The sequence below is a fragment of the Mixophyes fleayi genome, chromosome 1 (genome assembly GCF_038048845.1).
Source record: "Mixophyes fleayi isolate aMixFle1 chromosome 1, aMixFle1.hap1, whole genome shotgun sequence".
In the NCBI taxonomy this organism is placed as follows: Eukaryota; Metazoa; Chordata; class Amphibia; order Anura; family Limnodynastidae; genus Mixophyes; species Mixophyes fleayi.
Genome location: NC_134402.1, coordinates 41890828 through 41910242, shown reverse-complemented (window position 1 = coordinate 41910242; position 19415 = coordinate 41890828). Strand labels below are relative to the sequence as shown.

Here is a 19415-nt window from a genome sequence, read left to right as displayed (position 1 = left end):
TGTAAACTAGAGTACATCCCACTGTGCACCAGCCCCTTTATTAGTGAATGAATTCTTACTGTAAATGAATTACCACAGTAACAATTCATATGTATGATACAAAAATGTTGTAAAACTAGAAAATAAGCACAAAACTTTACAATATTGCATCTACCAATTAATTAAAGAGAAATATAAATTATTTTCTAAGTTGTATGTGTTTCGGCCATCCTGGCTACTCTTAGGGCTAAATGTATCAAGCTGAGAGTTTTCCGTCGGGTTTCAAAAACCAATCAGATTCTAGCTATCATTTATTTAGTACATTCTACAAAATGATAGCTAGAATCTGATTGGTTGCTATAGGCAACATCTTCACTTTTCAAACTTGCCGGATAACTCTCAGCTTAATACATTTACCCTCTAGTGCAATTCAGGTGAACATTGAGACGTTAACATTTAAACATCTAAACTTTCTTCTTCCTTCATTTCCTGTTTATCAACCTTTTTTCACTCAGGTACCCTTATCTGAAACTTTTGAATTCAGTCAGTTTAGGGAACACTCTAGTATAATTATTTCAGCTTTTTCCTCTCCAGTGCACTGGTATAACACAGGAGGTCCGCAGGTTCCTCTCCTTTGTATTGGTATAACATAGGCAGTCTGCTGGTTCCTCTACTTGCTATTGGTATAACACAGGAGGTCCGCAGGTTCCTCTCCTTGGTATTGGTATAACATATGCGGTCTGTTGGATTATTGGTGTAAGACAGGGGGTCTGCTGATTCCTCTCCTTTCTATCGGTATAACACAAGGGGTCTGCTCGTTCCTCTCCTTGGCATTGGAATAACATAGCTTTACTGTTGGTTCCTCTCCTTTTTATTGGTATAACACAGGGGGTCTGCGCGTTCCTCTCCTTTGCTTTGGTTTAACACAGGCGGTCTGCTGGTTCCTCTTCTTTGTATTGGTATAACATGGGCAGTCTGCTGGTTCCTCTCCTTGGTATTGGTATAACACAGGAGGTCCACAGGTTCCTCTCCTTGGTATTGGTATAACATATGCGTTCTGTTGGATTATTGGTGTAAGACAGGGGGTCTGCTGATTCCTCTCCTTTCTATTGGTATAACACAAGGGGTCTGCTCGTTCCTCTCCTTGGTATTGGTATAACATAGGTTTACTGTTGGTTCCTCTCCTTTTTATTGGTATAACACAGGGGGTCTGCTCGTTTCTCTCCTTTGCTTTGGTTTAACACAGGCGGTCTGCTGGTTTCTCTCCTTTGTATTGGTATAACATGGGCAGTCTGCTGGTTCTTATCCTTTGTATTGGTATAACATGGGCAGTCTGCTGGTTCCACTCCTTGGTATTGCTATAACATAGCCGGTCTGCTGGTTTCTCTCCTTTGTATTGGTATAACATGGGCAGTCTGCTGGTTCCTCTCCTTTGCATTGGTATAACATAGGCGGTCTGCTGGTTCTTCTCCTTTGTATTGGTATAACATAGACAGTCTTCTAGATCCTCTACTTGCTATTGGTATAACACAGGAGGTCCACAGGTTTCTTTCCTTGGTATTGGTATAACATATGCGGTCTGTTGGTTTATTGGTGTAAGACAGGGGGTCTGCTGATTCCTCTCCTTTCTATTGGTATAACACAAGGGGTCTGCTCGTTCCTCTCCTTTGCTTTGATTTAACACGGGCGGTCTGCTGGTTCCTCTCCTTGGTATTGGTATAACATAGCCGGTCTGCTGGTTCCTCTCCTTGGTATTGGTAAAACATAGGCAGTCTGCTGGTTCCTCTCCTTGGTATTGGTATAACATAGGTGGTCTTCTGGTTCCTCTCGTTGGTATTGGTATAACATAGGCAGTCTGCTGGTTCCTCTCCTTGGTATTGGTATAACATGGGCGGTCTGCTGGTTCCTCTCCTTGGTATTGGTATAACATGGGCAGTCTGCTGGTACCTTTCCTTGGTATTGGTATAACAAAGGTGGTCTGCTGGTTCCTCTCCTTGGTATTGGTATAACACAGGTGGTCTGCTGGTACCTCTCCTTGGTATTGGTATAACATAGGCAAACTGTTGGTTCCTCTCCTTTGTATTGGTACGTCATGGGCAGTCTGCTGGTTCCTCTCCTTTGTATTGGTATAACATGGGCAGTCTGCTGGTTCCTCTCCTTGGTATTGGTAAAACATAGGCAGTCTGCTGGTTCCTCTCCTTGGTATTGGTATAACATAGACAGTCTGCTGGTTCCTCTCCTTGGTATTGGTATAACATGGGCAGTCTGCTGGTTCCTCTCCTTGGAATTGGTATAACATGGGCAGTCTGCTGGTACCTTTCCTTGGTATTGGTATAACAAAGGTGGTCTGCTGGTACCTCTCCTTGGTATTGGTATAACATAGGCAGTGTGCTGGTACCTCTCCTTGGTATTGGTATAACATAGGCAGTGTGCTGGTACCTCTCCTTGGTATTGGTATAACAAAGGCAGTCTGCTGGTTCCTCTCCTTGGTATTGGTATAACACAACTACCTACATAAGCTCCTGCCTTACAAGTTAAATGAAAGTAGAACAGAGAACTTTACCTATTTATTTTAGGAGATTGTAATATGATTGACAGATCTGAAGATACATTTCCCATACTATTAGTTCTTTCTGAAAAACACTAAAGTTAAAGTGGTAGGGCCATTTTGATGGTTTAAGATCCCCGTGCTATATGATCACTTTTATCAGATGTGTATGGACACCAGCTAGTTTCCCTGAGTTATTTTGGGAACAAACTATAACAGGCCTATAGTGAAACTCATTCTGTTCCATAACATTGTTTGGCACATACAAAACTGCAATATTCACATGAAATGCAGATCAGATTGTATCCGTTAGCTCATGTGTAATTTCAGAGTTTTAGTATATTTTATATTTTCTGTTAAAGGAAAGGTACTTCCACAAAATTAGTTATTGTGGAAAAATAAAGCCAACAGTCCAAGCCCATGAAATAATGGCCCACTCCACTTAGCACACCTCTTTCTCATAAAGTACAAATTCACAAATGTTTTGAGTTATAGCAACCATCCAAGTGACTGGAGGAAGGTTCAAATGCATTGTCACTACTATTATAATATGATACAAGGTTTAGTGTTGTGCAGTGGATGTAATGTAGTTATTTTTTATGAGACATTTTAGAAACTCTGATACAGTCTAACTGCAAGCAATACTCTTTGTTACAGGGGAAGGTAACTAAACTGCAGTCTGAGAAATGTAGGATAGCTGAAGCAATGAGGCCACCAAAATCTCAGAGAGCCCCCAGAAGACCTTCTGACTGGACTAATACGAGCTCTGTAAGGACAAGACATGAAGAGAGACAAAGGCACATCCCACAAGCTGCCGCCTTGAAAAACTCACCTGCTGCCTTTGCAGGGTTGAATTGCACAACTGAAACAAGTTACAAAAAGCAAGAGGAGCTTGTGACTTCTGGTAAATATAAGACATGGTTAAGAAAATGGAATGCCAGGGAAGTAAGATACTCCTCTTGGGGGATTCCATTGTAAACCAAATAGGTTTGGGAGTAGCCTACTGGAAACTACTGCTAAGAGGGATCTCAGGAGAGTTCTGAACTTTGCCATTATCCACCTGAGGACAAATGACATAGACGGGCATGATGAAAGAGAAGTGCAGAAGGAATTCAGAGTACTTAGGACCACTCTTAGACGTGCAGATAATGTGTTGTTCAGAATATTGCCAGCATATAGAAGAGGGGAAGGCAGGATACTTCGCACCAGAGAATTTAATGTGTGGCTCAGTAAATTGGTGTAAGAAAGAAGGATTTGGATGTCTAGGACATAGTTGTAATATTTGATTGAATATAGATCTATATAAAAGTTATAGCCTGTACCCAGCTTGGAGCAGAACCAACGTATTAGGTGAACAGTTTAGAGGCTTTAGTTGCATATACTGAAAGTAGCTGTGGGTGGCAGAGAAATGAGTCAGGGAAAGTAAAGCTGTTCTGTTTTCTACTGTATAATACATTAATAGGGCAAGGCTCTACAGTGGGTAAGGTATACAGGAACATAGGTAACAATGTTAATAAGTAAAGTAGTAATAAAAATATTCAGGCAATGCATAGAAATGCTGGTAGCTTAGGAAATGAATTTCCAGAAATAATGGCCTTAATGACAAAGGATGACCTATGCACTGTAGCTGTTAGACAGAAAATTATGACTGAGACATAGCTATACTTAAAAAGGAAAGAGTTGAAAGACGGCTCATTACATAAAGAAACTCAAATCTTTATTAATTCAAAGTTTTGGAGATAAAACTCAGACTCTTTTGTAACCGTAGAAACAGAGGGAAACTTTGTTTTTCATACTGGGACGGTCTACAGATCTCCAGAACAGGAAGAGGAATTGGACAAAGTTCTAATGAAGGACTTCGCCAAAATTTCAATGAAAGAAGAGGTAATAATTACTGTTTTAATTGGCTTGAATTTTTTTTTATTTGTTTTGCTGCGTGATAAATGGAGTTGTTTTTGCTGTATTGGGGAGGCTTTTAAAGTTTGATTGATGATAACTAATAGCAAATGCATTTGTTACACATAAAACAAATATATAAAAACATGCCAACATGGAAAAAAGTCATTTTTGACTAATACTTAAAAATAATGACAGTATATCAAAAACAATTGTTGGCAAGAATGTGGGTACCACTGATGATCAATCAGTGTTATTATAAAACAAAAAGGGAGTTGTTGTCAGTGCTTATCTTTAACACTGCATATCTGTTTGAAGTTAGCAAAATGAAAACATGATACTATTAGTTCATATTTTGATCAAAACATTTAAGCCTGCATCCCAATGTCAAGAGTATCTCATTGTATGCAGGTCCTAGACTGACCTGTATTCTTCAACCACCACTAAAAGAACCGAGCCCACCCAAACTTTGCCGATCCGAGTACCAAGCCGAGCCAGTGTGGTACTTCGCACGTCCTCAGAAGTGAAAACGAAGCAAAACGTCATCATTGCATCATTGGATGTCGCAAGATTTGTATTCTATGGGCTAGATTTACTAAGCTGCGGGTTTAAAAAAGTGGGGATGTTGCCTATAGCAACCAATCAGATTGTAGCTTTCATTTATTTAGTACCTTTACAAAATGACAGCTAGAATCTGATTGGTTGCTATAAGCCACATTCCCACTTTTTCAAACTCGCAGCTTAGTAAATCTAGCCCTATAAGTACCGCCCTCCATGGCGATCCAACGCCATTTCACAGAGAGACACAGAAGGAGTAGCACGGTTCTTGGCAGTCTCTATAGAAGTTGGGCAGCGTCATATCTAAAACAGAAAGAGGAGGGGTGGCAGTTTTCTTAAAAGTCTTCAGTGACCTTCTACTGAGTTATAGCTCACACAGAAACAGAAGAGGTCCATTGCTCCATTGCTAATTGTCAATGCTGAAATAGAAATAATAGGGCTGTCAGTGTTCTTCAAAATCTGCAGTCACATTGTACTGTGTTATCAAAATGAATTCACAGCAGTACACAGAAGACCAGGAGCACAAAGCAGCTGCGGGCACCAGTCATGATGATAGTAATCCCTCTACGTCATCTGCTAAAGGCTATGTTAAAGTGCATTGTGTTTTTAAGTCAGGGAAACAAAAATGTAGAAACACATTTTACCTTGGTAAAGAAAAAAGACCTGTAATCCAAGCAAAGTTAACTGCAGAAAAAAAAAATTGCCAACATGTCATTCTACACACGCAGTGGCAAGAAAAGAATCAGGCCTTCGCCTTTCTATATGAGTGCTAGTTCTGCAACGGTCACTGAGGCATCTTTTGAAAGGTCAGTCATGACCAAGCAAGACCTTGCCATTCTGACTCAAAAAGTGGTGTCCAAATACTTTTACATGCTGGAAGAAAACAGTAAGGTCCCTTAAAAAGTAGGAGGCACATATAGAAACCGTTGTACTTCCTACACCGTTCACCTCATTTGGATGTAAATACCCTCAAATTAAAGCTGAGAGTCTGCAGTTAAAGCACATCTTGTTAGTTTCATTTCAAATCCATTGTGGTGGTGTATAGAGCCCAAAATATGAGAATTGTGTTGATGTCCCAATATTTATGGAATTGACTGTATTTATATATATATATATATATATATATATATATATTAAATACCTGTTAATTATTGAATTGGGGTGTTTCAATCAGACCCATTAGCAGCGGTGTATAAAATCAAGCACCTAGCCATGCAGTCTCCATTTGCAAACATTTGAGATACAAAATGGGTCGTTCTGAAGAGCTCAGTGACTTCAAGCGTGGTACTGTGATAGGATGGCACCTTTGCAATATGACGGTTCGTGAAATTTCATCACTTCTTGATATTCCACAGTCAACTGTAAGTGATATTATTACAAAGTGGAAGCATTTAGGAACAAGAGCAACTCAACCATGAAGCAGAAGACCACGTAAAATCAAACTGCAGGGTTGATGACTGCTAAGGCACATGGTGCGTAAATGTCGCCAACGCTCTGCTGATTCCATAGCTGAAGAGTTCCGAACTTCCACTGGCATTAATGTAAGCACAAAAACTGTGAGGCGGGAGCTTAATAGATTGGGTTTCCATGGCGAGCAGCTGCATGCTAGCCTCACATCACCAAGACCAATGCCAAGTGTCGGATGGAGTGGTGTAAAGCACACTGACACTGGATATGGAGCAGTGGAAACGTGTTCTGTGAAGTAATGAATAACGCTTCTCTGTTTGGAAGTCAGATGGGCAAGACTGAGTTTGGCGGCCCGGGAGAACGTTACCTGCCTGACTACATTATACCAGCTGTGAAGTTTGGTGGAGGAGAGATAATGGGCAGCACAGTGGCCTAGTGGTTAGCACGTCTGCCTCACAGCACTGGGGTCATGAGTTCGATTCCCGACCATGGCCTTATCTGTGTGGAGTTTGTATGTTCTCCCTGTGTTTGCGTGGGTTTCCTCCGGGTGCTCCGGTTTCCTCCCACACTCCAAAAACATACTGGTAGGGTAATTGGCTGCAATCAAAAAAATTGACCCTAGTCTCTCCCTCTCTGTCTGTCTGTCTCTGTGTGTGAGTGTGTGTCTATAGTAGGGAATTTAGACTGTAAGCTCCAATGGGACAGGGACTGATGTGAATGAGTTCTCTGTACAGCGCTGCGGAATTAGTGGCGCTATATAAATAAATGATGATGATGATGATGATAATGGTATGGGGCTGTTTTTCAGGGTTTGGGCTAAGCCCCTTATCTCCAGTGAAGGGCAATCTTAAGCTTCAGCATAACAAGTCATTTTGGACAATGCAATGCTTCCAACTTTGTAGCAACAGTTTGGGGAAGGCCCTTTTCTATTCTAACATGACTGTGCCCACTGCACAAAGCAAGGACTACAAAGACATGGTTTGATGGGTTCGGTGTGGAAGAACTTGACTGGCCTACACAGAGCCCTGACCTCAACCCCATCAAACACCTTTGGGATGAACTGGAATGGAGATTGCGAGCCAGACCTTCTCCTCCAACATCAGTGCCTGACCTCATAAATGCTCTACAGAATGAATGGGCACAAATTCTCGCAGAAACACTCCAGCATCTTGTGGAAAGCCTTCCAAGAAGAGTGGAAGCTGTTATAGCTGCAAAAGGGGGACCAACTCCATATTACAGTATATGTATTTGAATACAATGTCAATACAGTTCCTGTTGGTGTAATGGTCAAGCGTCCGAATACTTTTGTCCATATAGTGTATATACAGTATAAATCTGCATAAGCAGATGGAAGCTAAGAAAGAAATCATCTATGTACAAGGCTCAGGCTGAGGAGAAATTTCCACAGTCATTAATTAAGGAAAACAAAATAACTTTTAGATATTTAAGTGCAAGGAGAAAAACTCATGTAGGAATAGTTGGCCTGATTCCTTAAGGAAAGGTAAGCAAAAGTAAGTAAGGCAAAACCATCAAACCATGTTGCATTGGAGGGGGGGACGTAAATTTAAAATCTGATGGCAGATTTATAGTTGGGGTAGGGCATGTCCTAGATCAAATTTAAATTTCAGTGTAAAAATAAGCTATCAAGCATTTGTGCGCTACATGAAAAAGCAGACAGTATTTTCCTTATGTGCAAAATAAAAAACTAATTTGCACCCCTTGCATTGTAACATGGTTTTGACCAGAAAACTTGAGTAAGAAAACTCACTCAATTTTTGATTAACTTTCCTTAATGAATCATGCCCAGTAAGACAAAAGATGGAGAAAAGAGTCATGTGTAGGGAGACAACATTACCGCATCTCATCTAAGTAGCTCTGTTCCTTATTTACAGTAAACAGAGAACACAATGCACCTCAGTTAAGTAGTAGGGAGAGATGTAAGGCAACAGACCATTTACAAAGGAAAAGATTCAGACAGAACTCAGAACTGAAAGTAGACAAGACAATGGGGTCAGATGGGATACATGCAAGAATTATAAATATTTAACAGGTTAAAAGAGTGCTGCTTACTTATTAATTGAATCAATAAACCAGTCTCTGTTAACAAGAATAGTCCCAGTGGTATTAACCAGGGTAATACTGTAAAAATATAGTGTGATCTCTTGTGGCACTACAAGTGCCAGCATGCACTGACAGGCCAGGAGTTTTCTTGCATGCTGGCGCTTGTAGAACTACAAGCACCAGCATGCACATGGGCGCCAGTGCATACTTGCACTTGTAGTTAAATAATTACTGGTGCCCCGTCATAATAACATTCGTATTGCTCACTTGGAAATATGAGTGCCCCCAGTCTAAAATAATAAACTAGCAGTTTATATTCGAGGTTACCTTTAATTGACTTGTAGAGGGCTTCCATACATTGCACAAAAAAACGGTGATTATGGGCATCCCTCTATAGTGACATTTATTAAGGCAGAGTGTTAGGAAAAAGAACACATTGGTCTTAATCTTAGCAGAAGGATTTCTCTATAGGGAGGAAGTTCTGTTGATGCATAAAGTTTCAAGTGTTCTAACATCCTGGTCATAAATTACCAGTCCAATCTGCCCAAAACCGTCAATTGCCAGAAGTATGACATGTATCTTGGTAAGTGCCCTGTGGTGTGTCAATGCAATAATTTAAGTGTTATTTTTGCATGCTTTGCCTCCCAGCACTAATCCCTTCTGGAGAAGGTAGATCTACTGTAGTCAAGGGATTAAGGTGAAACATATTCGCTTGAATTTCAAAATCTTCCAACCTAGTACATTTTCAACGGATTCTATTCATCTGTCCTTTGGGGATATTGTTTACCCAAGGACGATAATGACCACTATCATAATGCAAATATGAACTGGAATCCACTGGTTTACTGTAGTTAGTGGATATAATCTGATTATCCTTTAGGGAAAAAGTCACATCCAAAAAATTAATCTCCACCAAACTGAATTGGTGGGTGAATTTTAGATTATAATCATTAGAATTTAAATAAGCAACAAACTGAACTGCCAAATCATAACCTCCTTCCCAAATTATAAACAAGCAAGTTAACCCGTGCATGATACTCATGCATTCTAGTCAAATCAAGCTACTTAAGGTGTTAAAAAGGTTCTTGTCATGCATTTGGGCCATAGCCCAGGCCTCAACCACCAACCACTCCCCACTGTCACCCCCGGCAACCACCAACCACTCCCCACTGTCACCCCCGGCAACCACCAACCACTCCCCACTGTCACTTCTCCTTCAAGAAATATATATATATATTTTTTTAAATCTTTATAAACACTTTTAACAATTAACAAATTAAATTAACAAATTAAAAACATCTTAGTATACCAAACTTCAGCCCTTTCTGAATTTTTTTTTCCACACACACTAAGAATTTAGTAGGTCAGTGTATAACTCCACCCAGCAGGTGGCGCTGCAGCTTGGTTTTATTTTTTACACACACACACAGACAGACTAACACACGCCACTAGACATTTATATTATAGATCATCAATGTAACGGCCATAGAGCACCAGGTTTGCCCCGAACGGACCACACGTTACAAATTTACATATATCGCTCCACTGATGCTATATGTTTGTTATTATGGATAATGACATAATCTTGGCTCATTTCTAACCATTTATTTTTATTACTGCAGTAATACATATATATTTTTCTGTGACATTGAGTATTGTTTTTTAATATGTGGTTATTTTATTAAAATGGTATATTGTATCCTTTATTTCCTTGGATATTTTTAATTTTTATCACTCAGGTACTTGGTATCGTGTGACATACACTTTTCTGGAGTCCTCTCTTAGCGCTGTGCATTTTCTTCTTTTTTTGAGATTATCTTTATGGGATGTGACACCATCCTTGCACAGCTGCGTTTTCTGGTTCCATTTGAGTGTTACTATTGTTCCAATCAGTGCCAGGTGATCTTTTTTAGTTTAATATCTATTGAGGACATGGAGTGTCAGTCTCACACAAGACAGATATGGCAGAATGAACTTTCATATGCAGTAGAGGTTCATAGCTTATAGACTCATTTTGTGAAAACGATGTCAATTCTGGCAGCTTCGTCTCTGCAGGAAGTCCACTTTAAATTTATTAACAGATCATACATTTCCCAATCACAGAGGAAACATATGTTTATAAATGAATCATGACTATATGTCAAGTCTAAGTAATTGTAAAATTAAACATTTTGGGATAAAATTCTTGATTTTAATAAATAAAATATTTCAAACTATGTAAAAAGAAGACCCTATAGCCTCCCTGTTGTAATTTTGACAATTGCAAATTTTCCTTGCCTCATCAAGATATTAAGCCAGCGCTGAATTACTTTAGCAAAAAAGAGCATCCTTCGTAAATGGATATTCCTCAACCTCTTTACATGAAACTGGAATTAGATATTCGTCAGATAATCACCATAAATATAAAAACAATACCTTTAGATAGAAAAAAAAAGTAGTAATACATTGCTACTCTTAGTGAGATATGTATCTAGAAACACTGGAATCTACACAAAATCTATTTTACAATTCTTTGAAAACACAAACTGGAACCTTTACATAAATATCAGAGACAGTGGGTTAGAACCTAACATTTGTCTCATAGTCTCCTACGGTTTAATATTATCAACCGTTCTTAATAAAGTCTGTCTTGCACTATTGAGCATTAGTATGACAATGTTGTACCATATTGTATGTGATGTACTCATTCCATTTACACTGCCTATGACTTTCTTGTGTTATTTGAATGTGATTGTACTATGTTAAATTTTAGTAAGATACTCCTGCTTCATACACGGCCATCCTACTTTTTCTTTTTAAATATTTCCTTTTGTTGATGGAAGAATGTGCTTTATCTATCAAAGAGTCAATCATTTGTATGATTTTTTTTAAAAAAATTAATAAACATATTTTTTAAAAAAGAAAGGTATATGGGGATTGCACCTAATAAAACAATACAGCAATGTTTAATAAAATGCCATAGAGAAGATTTGTATATCGTAGGCCATACATAAGTCGATCAAGCACACCGATTCAATGTTCAATTTGACCACACTTGTAGCTTACTTGGGGATGAACACACACGGAGACCGATAGCGGTCACCCTCATACAGGGCTGCCAAGAGGAATTCAGGGCCCCGGTACAACAAATTCATGGGGCCCCCCTTATAGTCGAGTATGCTAAAAAAAATTGCGCCTGGCGGCGGTGCAAAATTTTTCAAAGGTGTGGTCATGCATTTGGGGGCGTGCCAAATGCGGCATTGGGGTGTGGCTAACACATCAAAATCACTAGGTTCTGAATTCGCCGGAGCGTCACATATGTCAAAGCACTCCTGACTTTCAGGACATCTAGCACCACAGTGTAGTATATAAAGAATGCAGTGTGTACACAAACAGTTCAGTCTTGGCCTGCACCTTACATGGGGCAGAACACTCACCAAAAATTGGCATTGTCCCTACTAGAATCACAACATTTCACATACTGTCCTGCTCTCTCCTACCTGTTCTTCTCACTTTCACCACCTGTGGCTGCAGGTTTCTTTAGTTGAGGCTTGTCTGGATCCTGGAATGCTGGGGGCCCTATTTGGAAAAAATGGCTACATTTAGATAATTCCAAACAACCCTGGCGTTAAATTAATACCACCCACAATTAATAATTAGGCCTTCCTCCAGCTCCAACATTACAATAATGTGCCCCTTCATCATCGCCATGCCTTATGATCACACTGCGCCCTCCTTGCTGCTTTTGCCCCCTTCACCTTGCTCCCCTTCATCACACTATACTATGCTGCTCCCCCCCTTTTTCAATCCCACTGTGCAATGCTGCCCCCCTGTTTTTTAACCCCACTGTGACATGCTCCCTCCTGTTTTTTAACCCCATTGTGCCGTGCTGCCCCGGTTCTTAACCCCTCTGTGCCATGCCCCCCTCGTTTTTTAACCCCTTTGTGCCACCCCCTCCCCCCCGTTTTTTACCCCTTTGTGCCATGCCCCCCATTTTTTAACCCCTCCGTGCCATGCTCCCCCCCATTTTTTGACCCCTTTGTGCCATGCCCCCCTCATTTTTTAACCCCTTTGTGTCATGCCCCCCCCCCATTTTTAACCCCTCTGTGTCATGCTGCCCCCCCATTTTTTAACCCCTCTGTGTCATGCCCCCCCTCTTTTTTTTTAACCTCTCTGTGTCATGCTGCCCCCCCCATTTTTTAATCCCTTTGTGCCCTGCCCCCCCCCCCCCCATTTTCCTCCCTTTACTTACCTTTTCCTTTTCTTCTCTCTTCTTTCTTGGTCTTCTCTGCTCCTCTCTGCTCCAGTCAGACTGAATGCTGGGCGTGACATGATGACGTCACACCCGGCATTCAGTCTGAATGGAGCAGAGAGGAGGGACTCCGGCGCCGCGATCACGTGAGTATGTTTATTTTTTTTTAACTACCCTGCTCCCCCCACCAATGACCGACCTCCCCCCCGTCCCCCCCCCCGCCTCAAAAAAAAAAGTCAGGACAGCCTCTCAACATCATGGCCGATTTTGCCATGTGTCGCCAGAATAATTAAATATCTGTCATATAATGATTTTTGCACAATAAAACTTTTCATTATATAGTATTTACTTAGCTTTTTAACATTATTACACACATATTGTAGTGTAAGCTTTAGCACTTTTTAGTGTTATATAATATAACATATACCATGGTACAAATCATACAATGCATTGCAGTATCAAAGTAGACTGAAGTATAAACACAAATATAAAATCACAATGGAAAGTTTAATCATGTGAAACATTTATAAAAAAAAGGGGCTTTTCTTTTATAAGAAGTCCATCACCTCCAGATGTACAATACATGGCTTGGTTTATGTGTATCAATTCACTCTTCATTTATCTAAGAATTAGGGATTGTTATTTTTTTGGTATTTGTTCGAATTTCTCTTCCAGAGATAATGATTTGAAATGTGCTGAGAGCATGTAATGGCCTTGATGTGCAGCAGGCTGGTGGAAAACAAATCATTTTAATTCTATAACATAAACTACAGACACATTTTCAAAAGACAGAAAATTTTGGAAGGCTGACTAAAATCTGTAAACTGATCCGATGAGTAAACAACTCCGCAAAGAGTTCTGAATCATGGGATCTGATGCACCGTTGAAGATACCTCCCGAATCTTGGCGCCTAGTTTATTGGAGTCAGGGGTTAGTAGTTTCATTTGGAATACCTTGAACTTTGGAATACCTTGAACTACTTACATAATACCTTCTTTAAACATATCCTCTATGGTTCCACATTAAAAAGGATGTGTAAGGGGTTTGTATTTTTGTAGTGTGGGGGTTGCATTAGCACCAACAAATCTCCCAGAATTCTGCTGGAATTGATCTTTAACAATCTTATAGTGAAACTCATTCTGCTCCATAGAATTGTTTGGAGTATTTGAAGATTCAATATTCACATGAAATATTGATCAGATTGTATCTGTCACCTCATCTCTAATTTCAGAATTTCAGTATACTCTAAGTTGAAATGGGGGCCAACAGGCCACATAATAAATGTCTGGCCCGTCTGGGACCTATCTTTGCCATTAAGCACAATTTCACCCAAGTGACTGATGGAAATACCAAGTGACATTTATCTCCCACTTTAAGTTCTCTCTCCGACTCCCAGATCCAATTCAATATGGACCCAGGCTCCCGTGGACGTCTTGGCAAGGTTTTGTGGTGTCGTTCTTCTTTTGATAATTTGACTAGAAACTAATCAGTTGTTTTTGTTCTCTAGACTATTTAAATAAGCAGCAGAACTCACTGAGCTTGCTCACTCTGATTTGCTTTCTAGCTACATGCCGCTTGATAGCTTATGTGTGTTGCAAGTTGGAAACATAACCTGATGAGTTTGACCACAGGTACAGAAGCACTTTCACTACCATTATGATTTTATACAATATGTGGTGTCGTGCAGTGGATGTAATGTAGTTATTTTTTTATGAGACATTCTGGAAACTCAGATACAAGCTAACTGCAAGCAATTTTCTTTGTTACAGGAGGAGGCAGCTAAACTGCAGTCCGAGATCTGTAGGATGGCTGTATCAATGAGACCACCAAAGTCTCAGAGAGCCCCCAGAAGACCACCTGACTGGACTAATATAAGCTCTGTAAGGACAAGACATGAAGAGAGACAAAGGCACACCCCACCAGCAGCCGCCTTGCAAAACTCACCTGCTGCCTTTGCAGGGTTGAATTGCACAACTGAAACAAGTTACAAAGAGCAAGAGGAGCTTGCGACTTCTGGTAAATATAAGGACATGATTAAGAAAATGGAATGCCAGGGAAGTAGAATACTCCTCTTGGGGGATTCCATTGTAATGGATATAGGGTTGGGAGTAGACAGTGAAGGGAATATGCCTACCCAGGACTACTGCTAAGAGGGATCTCAGCTGAGTCTATACATTGTTAAAGTAGCAAAATATGAGAATAAAATAGACTATCCATCTGAGGACATGGATGGACTCCATCATCATTATCATTTATGATGAAAGTGCAGAAAGAATTCAGGAAGCTAAGGACCACTCTTAGATGTGCAGATAACTCAGAGTCTTTTTCATAATATTGTCAAGATATAGAAGAGGGGAAGGCAGGATTCTTCACGCCAGAGCATTTAAGGCAGTGGCAGAACTACCATTGGTGCAGCAGGTGCAGTGCACCGGGGCCCATGGAGATAATGGGGCCCGAATCATGACAGATGCAGAGGGTTGGGGCCCTGGGTCCCTCGTACCCACCTTCCTGCTCCGGGGCCCACAGCTCGCTAGTTCCACCTCTGATTTAGGGCCAGTTGCGTGATGTACCTTGTGTAAAATGCTGTGTGCATGCGTTCTGACGGGACTTTATCCTGCAGTGTGTTCTATCTATCTGCGTATGGCAATTAACTTACAGCCAGAGCATACTTATACCCATATTCAAATTGAACTGTTTCTTGATATCCGCTTGTACTTGAATACGGGCGTACATGCGTGCAAATACTTTTAAACGCAAGTTGCGTTCACATTCCGTTCGAAGATGAATCAGGCCCTTAATGTGTAACTTAGTAAATTGGTTTAAAAAGAAAGGATTTGGTTTTGTAGGACATATTTGTAATGGTTGGATATGGGTTGATATAAAAGTGATTGCCTGTAGCTAGCTTGGAGCAGAGACAATTTATTAGGTGAACTGTTCAGAGGCTTCATTAACAAGTATCTAAAGTAGATGAGTGTGACAGCAAAATGAGTCAGGGAAAAATCAAGCTGTTCTCTAATATATATAGATATTAAGATATTAATAGGGCAGGGAATGTATCCTACAACATAGCTAACAGCATAAACAAAAATATGCTCAATAAAACAGACAGAAGGACTACAGGAAGAATAAGGAAAAGCAGTAATAAATATATTCAGGCAATGTACAGTATACAATTGTTTGTAGTTTAGGAAATGAATTTCCAGAAATTATGGCCATAATGAGAAAAGATGACCTGTAGATTGTAGCTGTTATGCAGTCACAGTGTCATGAAAATCATGATTGCGACATAGCTATACTTTATTTAGGAAGTGAAAAGACGGAGCAGTGGCTCATTATAGAAAAAAACATCAAATCATCATTAATTCAAGGTAAGGGAGATAAAACTGACACTCTCTTGTAACCCTAGAAACAGATGAAAACATTGTTTTTCGTACTGGAATGGTCTACAGACCGGAAGAGGAACTGAGCAGGGTTCTGTTGGAGGGCATCACCAAAAGGGCAATGAAAGAAAAGGTAATAATAATGGAAGAGTTTAATCTGCTTGTTGTGGACTGGAGTGGGTCATCTGCAGAAGAAAATGTTGGTGAGAATTTGGGTACCAATGATCATCAATCAGTGTAATTTAGTATAAACACAGAGGATGACACATATCACACTAAAGGAGGTTGGATTTTAGGCAGGGGTTGGCTAGCAAATTTTTGGCAGGGGTGGGGGATTCAGCTACTCAGCCTATTAGGAACATTTTAATGGAAACAAATGCAGGTTGACCAGTGACCCAGCCCAAGGTAGCCCACTAGGGACCGACCTGGAAGGCAGATGATGGTTTTAAGTTTTTGGCAGAGTGGAAGCATTATAATTGAGCACAGGTTCTGTAGGGACAAATTAAAAATAACAATTCACAAAAGAACTGTGTGTTCAGCAGGTTAGAAAAAACACAAAGGAAAAAAAAGTAGTCTGGTTCCCAAAGTAGGTAAAATTAGATAAATAAATGAAAGGAAAAAAACAAATGGAGGAATAGTAAGACTAAAGATGAAGAGAAGGAGACAAGATTACTCATCTAAGCAAGTATTTCTATTCAGTATTTACAGTGAAAGTAAAATGAAAGGGACCTCTGTTTAATAGTAGGAATAGTGATGTTAAAAAGTTAGACAAGTTCATTTACAGAGGAAAGGAGCAGAAATCTTAGAACTGAAAGTAGACAAGCCATGAGGCCAGATTATTATAATTATTATTTATTTCTGCAGCGCCATACAAAATATAATACAAACAGTGGACCATCATCATCATCAACATTTATTTATATAGCGCCAGCAAATTCCGTAGCACTTTACAATTGGGAACAAACATTAATAAGACAATACTGGGTAATACATACAAAAAGAGAGGTAAGAGAACCCTGCTCGCAAGCTTACAATCTATAGGCATACCTAGCAAAAGGAGTAAAACCAAGACTCCCAAAGCTCGAAGCAAAGCAAGTACAGTGGCATTGGAGAAGAAGAAATGGTGTTGAGACAAAAGGGAAGAGGACCATGCTTGTAAGAGCTCACTTACTAAAGGAAGGCATAATAGACAGCAGGCACAAGAGGAGTCCGTGGAGGGGAGCAAGCACACAAGGAGCGCAAATAGGGAAGTGGGAGGTAAGGAGAACAAGGATGGAGAAGGTTAGGTGGATGGCTGGTAGGCTTTAAGGAACAGATGGGGTTTGACAGCCAATTTTAAGGTGCTCAGATTAGGGGACAGACAGATGGAGTGAGGTATGTCATTCCAGTGGAGTGGGGCAGCATGGGAGAAATCTTGAATTCTAGCATGGGATGAGGTAATCAGTGAGCTGGACAGGTGAAGGTCATTGGCTGAGCACAGGGAACGGGTGGGATTGTGAATGGAGAGAACTTATAGGGACAGTGAAATGAGAGAGGGCCTTGTAGGTGATGGTGAGGAGTTTAAAGAAGATTCTGTAGGGGAAAGGGAGTCAGTGTAGTGCAAGGCAGAGAGGGGAGGCAGAGACGGATTAGCATGAAAGAAAGATAAGTCTTGCAGCCGCATTAAGAATAGAGCGATGGGGGGCGAGATGGGAGTGGGGGAGGCTGGTGAGGAGAAGGTTACAGTAATCAGGATGGGAAATGATGAGTGTATGGATAATGGGTTTGACGGCATCCTGAGAAAGGGAAAGGAAGGGCAGGATGTGAGCAATATTCCGTAGTTGAAAGCGATGGAATGGGAAACATCCAAAAATAATAAAAGAAGTGAAATGTGTGTCAGAATGAGTAGCAGATGTGTCCGCTTGACAACAAACATACCCCATAGACACTTACGTCTAACTTACTAACATGTACCTTTCATTTTATATGTTACAAATGCAATTACTATAAAGCATCATTTAAACTTGAATAACCTGGCTAATACAGCAGTAACAGCTTCCCAACATGTATCAAAAATATATTTTTTTATATGTTTTTCTCTGCAAATCCTAATCTATGGGCGAGCGACTACTAAAGTCTCAAATAAAGCCTGCGAATCATTAGCAAACCTCTAATTACAAGTGGATTGTTTGTTCAGGTGTTCATCATCATCCACTATTTAACCTGCCCCTGATCACCTGCAAATAAAACCGCTTTTTCAACTGTGTCTGTGACCATGTCCCAATCTGAATCCATTTAAACTTGCTCAAACACCCCCTTATGGCAGATTGCATACGCTAGAACACCCCTTCCCTCCCCCATCACACCTCGTGAGTAAGGAGTCTTAAATTCCAAAAAGTCACAGGTCTGAATAGTACAGTTGGGTATGTGTAGTTGAGTATGTTCATTTTCACCTCCCTCTTCCCTGGCTCAACGATGCCCACAATTCTGAAGCTTTTAAATTTTTTAGTGGGATGTATATTGGAAGGTTTGTAGCAAATATAGTATCTTCATTAGGGTTTTCTTTTTCAAAACATGGACTCTGCATACCCATGAGAAATCATGGGAGTGCCAACCAATCCTGAGTAAATTTTGTTTTAGATTAGGATGAAGTTAGATTTGTATAACCGTATGATTTTACTTGGTTATGGTGAATTCAAAGTATCAGATTTGGGACACATGCCAGGAAAAGGCGTATATCTGTTGAAGGCCATAGACAACCAAAGTGAGCTTGGTGAGAGTTAGTCACGGATTTCCACCTCCAAACCAGACATAGATTATATAAGTTGAGGTTTACCTCTTACTGACTTAGCTAGGGCTTCCATACATTGTACAAAAATGAAAGGTGATTATGGACATCCACATCTGGTACTGTTGGTTATGAAAAAAGGTTAAGAAAGGTCCCATTGATCTTAATCCTAGCAGAAGTTTTCCTGTACAGGGAGAAAATTCAGTTGATGCATAAAAGGTCCAATCCCAAGTCTCCAACATACTGATCATAAATTGCCAATCCACTCTGCCAAAGCATTCTCAAAATTAGCTCACAGAAATATGACATGTGTAAGTGACCTGTGGTGTATCAAATAAATCGTTTTAGTGGTATGGTCACATGCTTCATTTGCAGGCACAAAGCCCATCTGTTTACTGAGGATTAAATCAGGAAACAGAGCTTTGATGCGGTTAGTCGGGGGTAGGTGTCAAAAACAACCTTGGCTTATTAATAAGCAGTTTATATATTTAAACCTTCTAAAATATAAACATATTAACTGCTACAGTTAAGTGAAATACTGGTGATGTAATAGGGGTTATTAGACACTTATAAATATAATAATTGTTA

At 40.1% G+C, this 19415-nt stretch overlaps 1 protein-coding gene across 1 annotated transcript in view; it reads left to right on the top strand.

Moving 5' to 3' along the window:
* Window positions 1-19415, top strand: part of CLNK (cytokine dependent hematopoietic cell linker) — a 158716-nt gene that overhangs the window by 107580 nt on the left and 31721 nt on the right. Inside the window, exons 14-17 of the mRNA XM_075188878.1 lie at window positions 3185-3431; window positions 4296-4411; window positions 14450-14696; window positions 16087-16193. Coding sequence (XP_075044979.1) covers window positions 3185-3431; window positions 4296-4411; window positions 14450-14696; window positions 16087-16193 — 717 coding nt within the window. The remainder of the gene's footprint in view (window positions 1-3184; window positions 3432-4295; window positions 4412-14449; window positions 14697-16086; window positions 16194-19415) is intronic.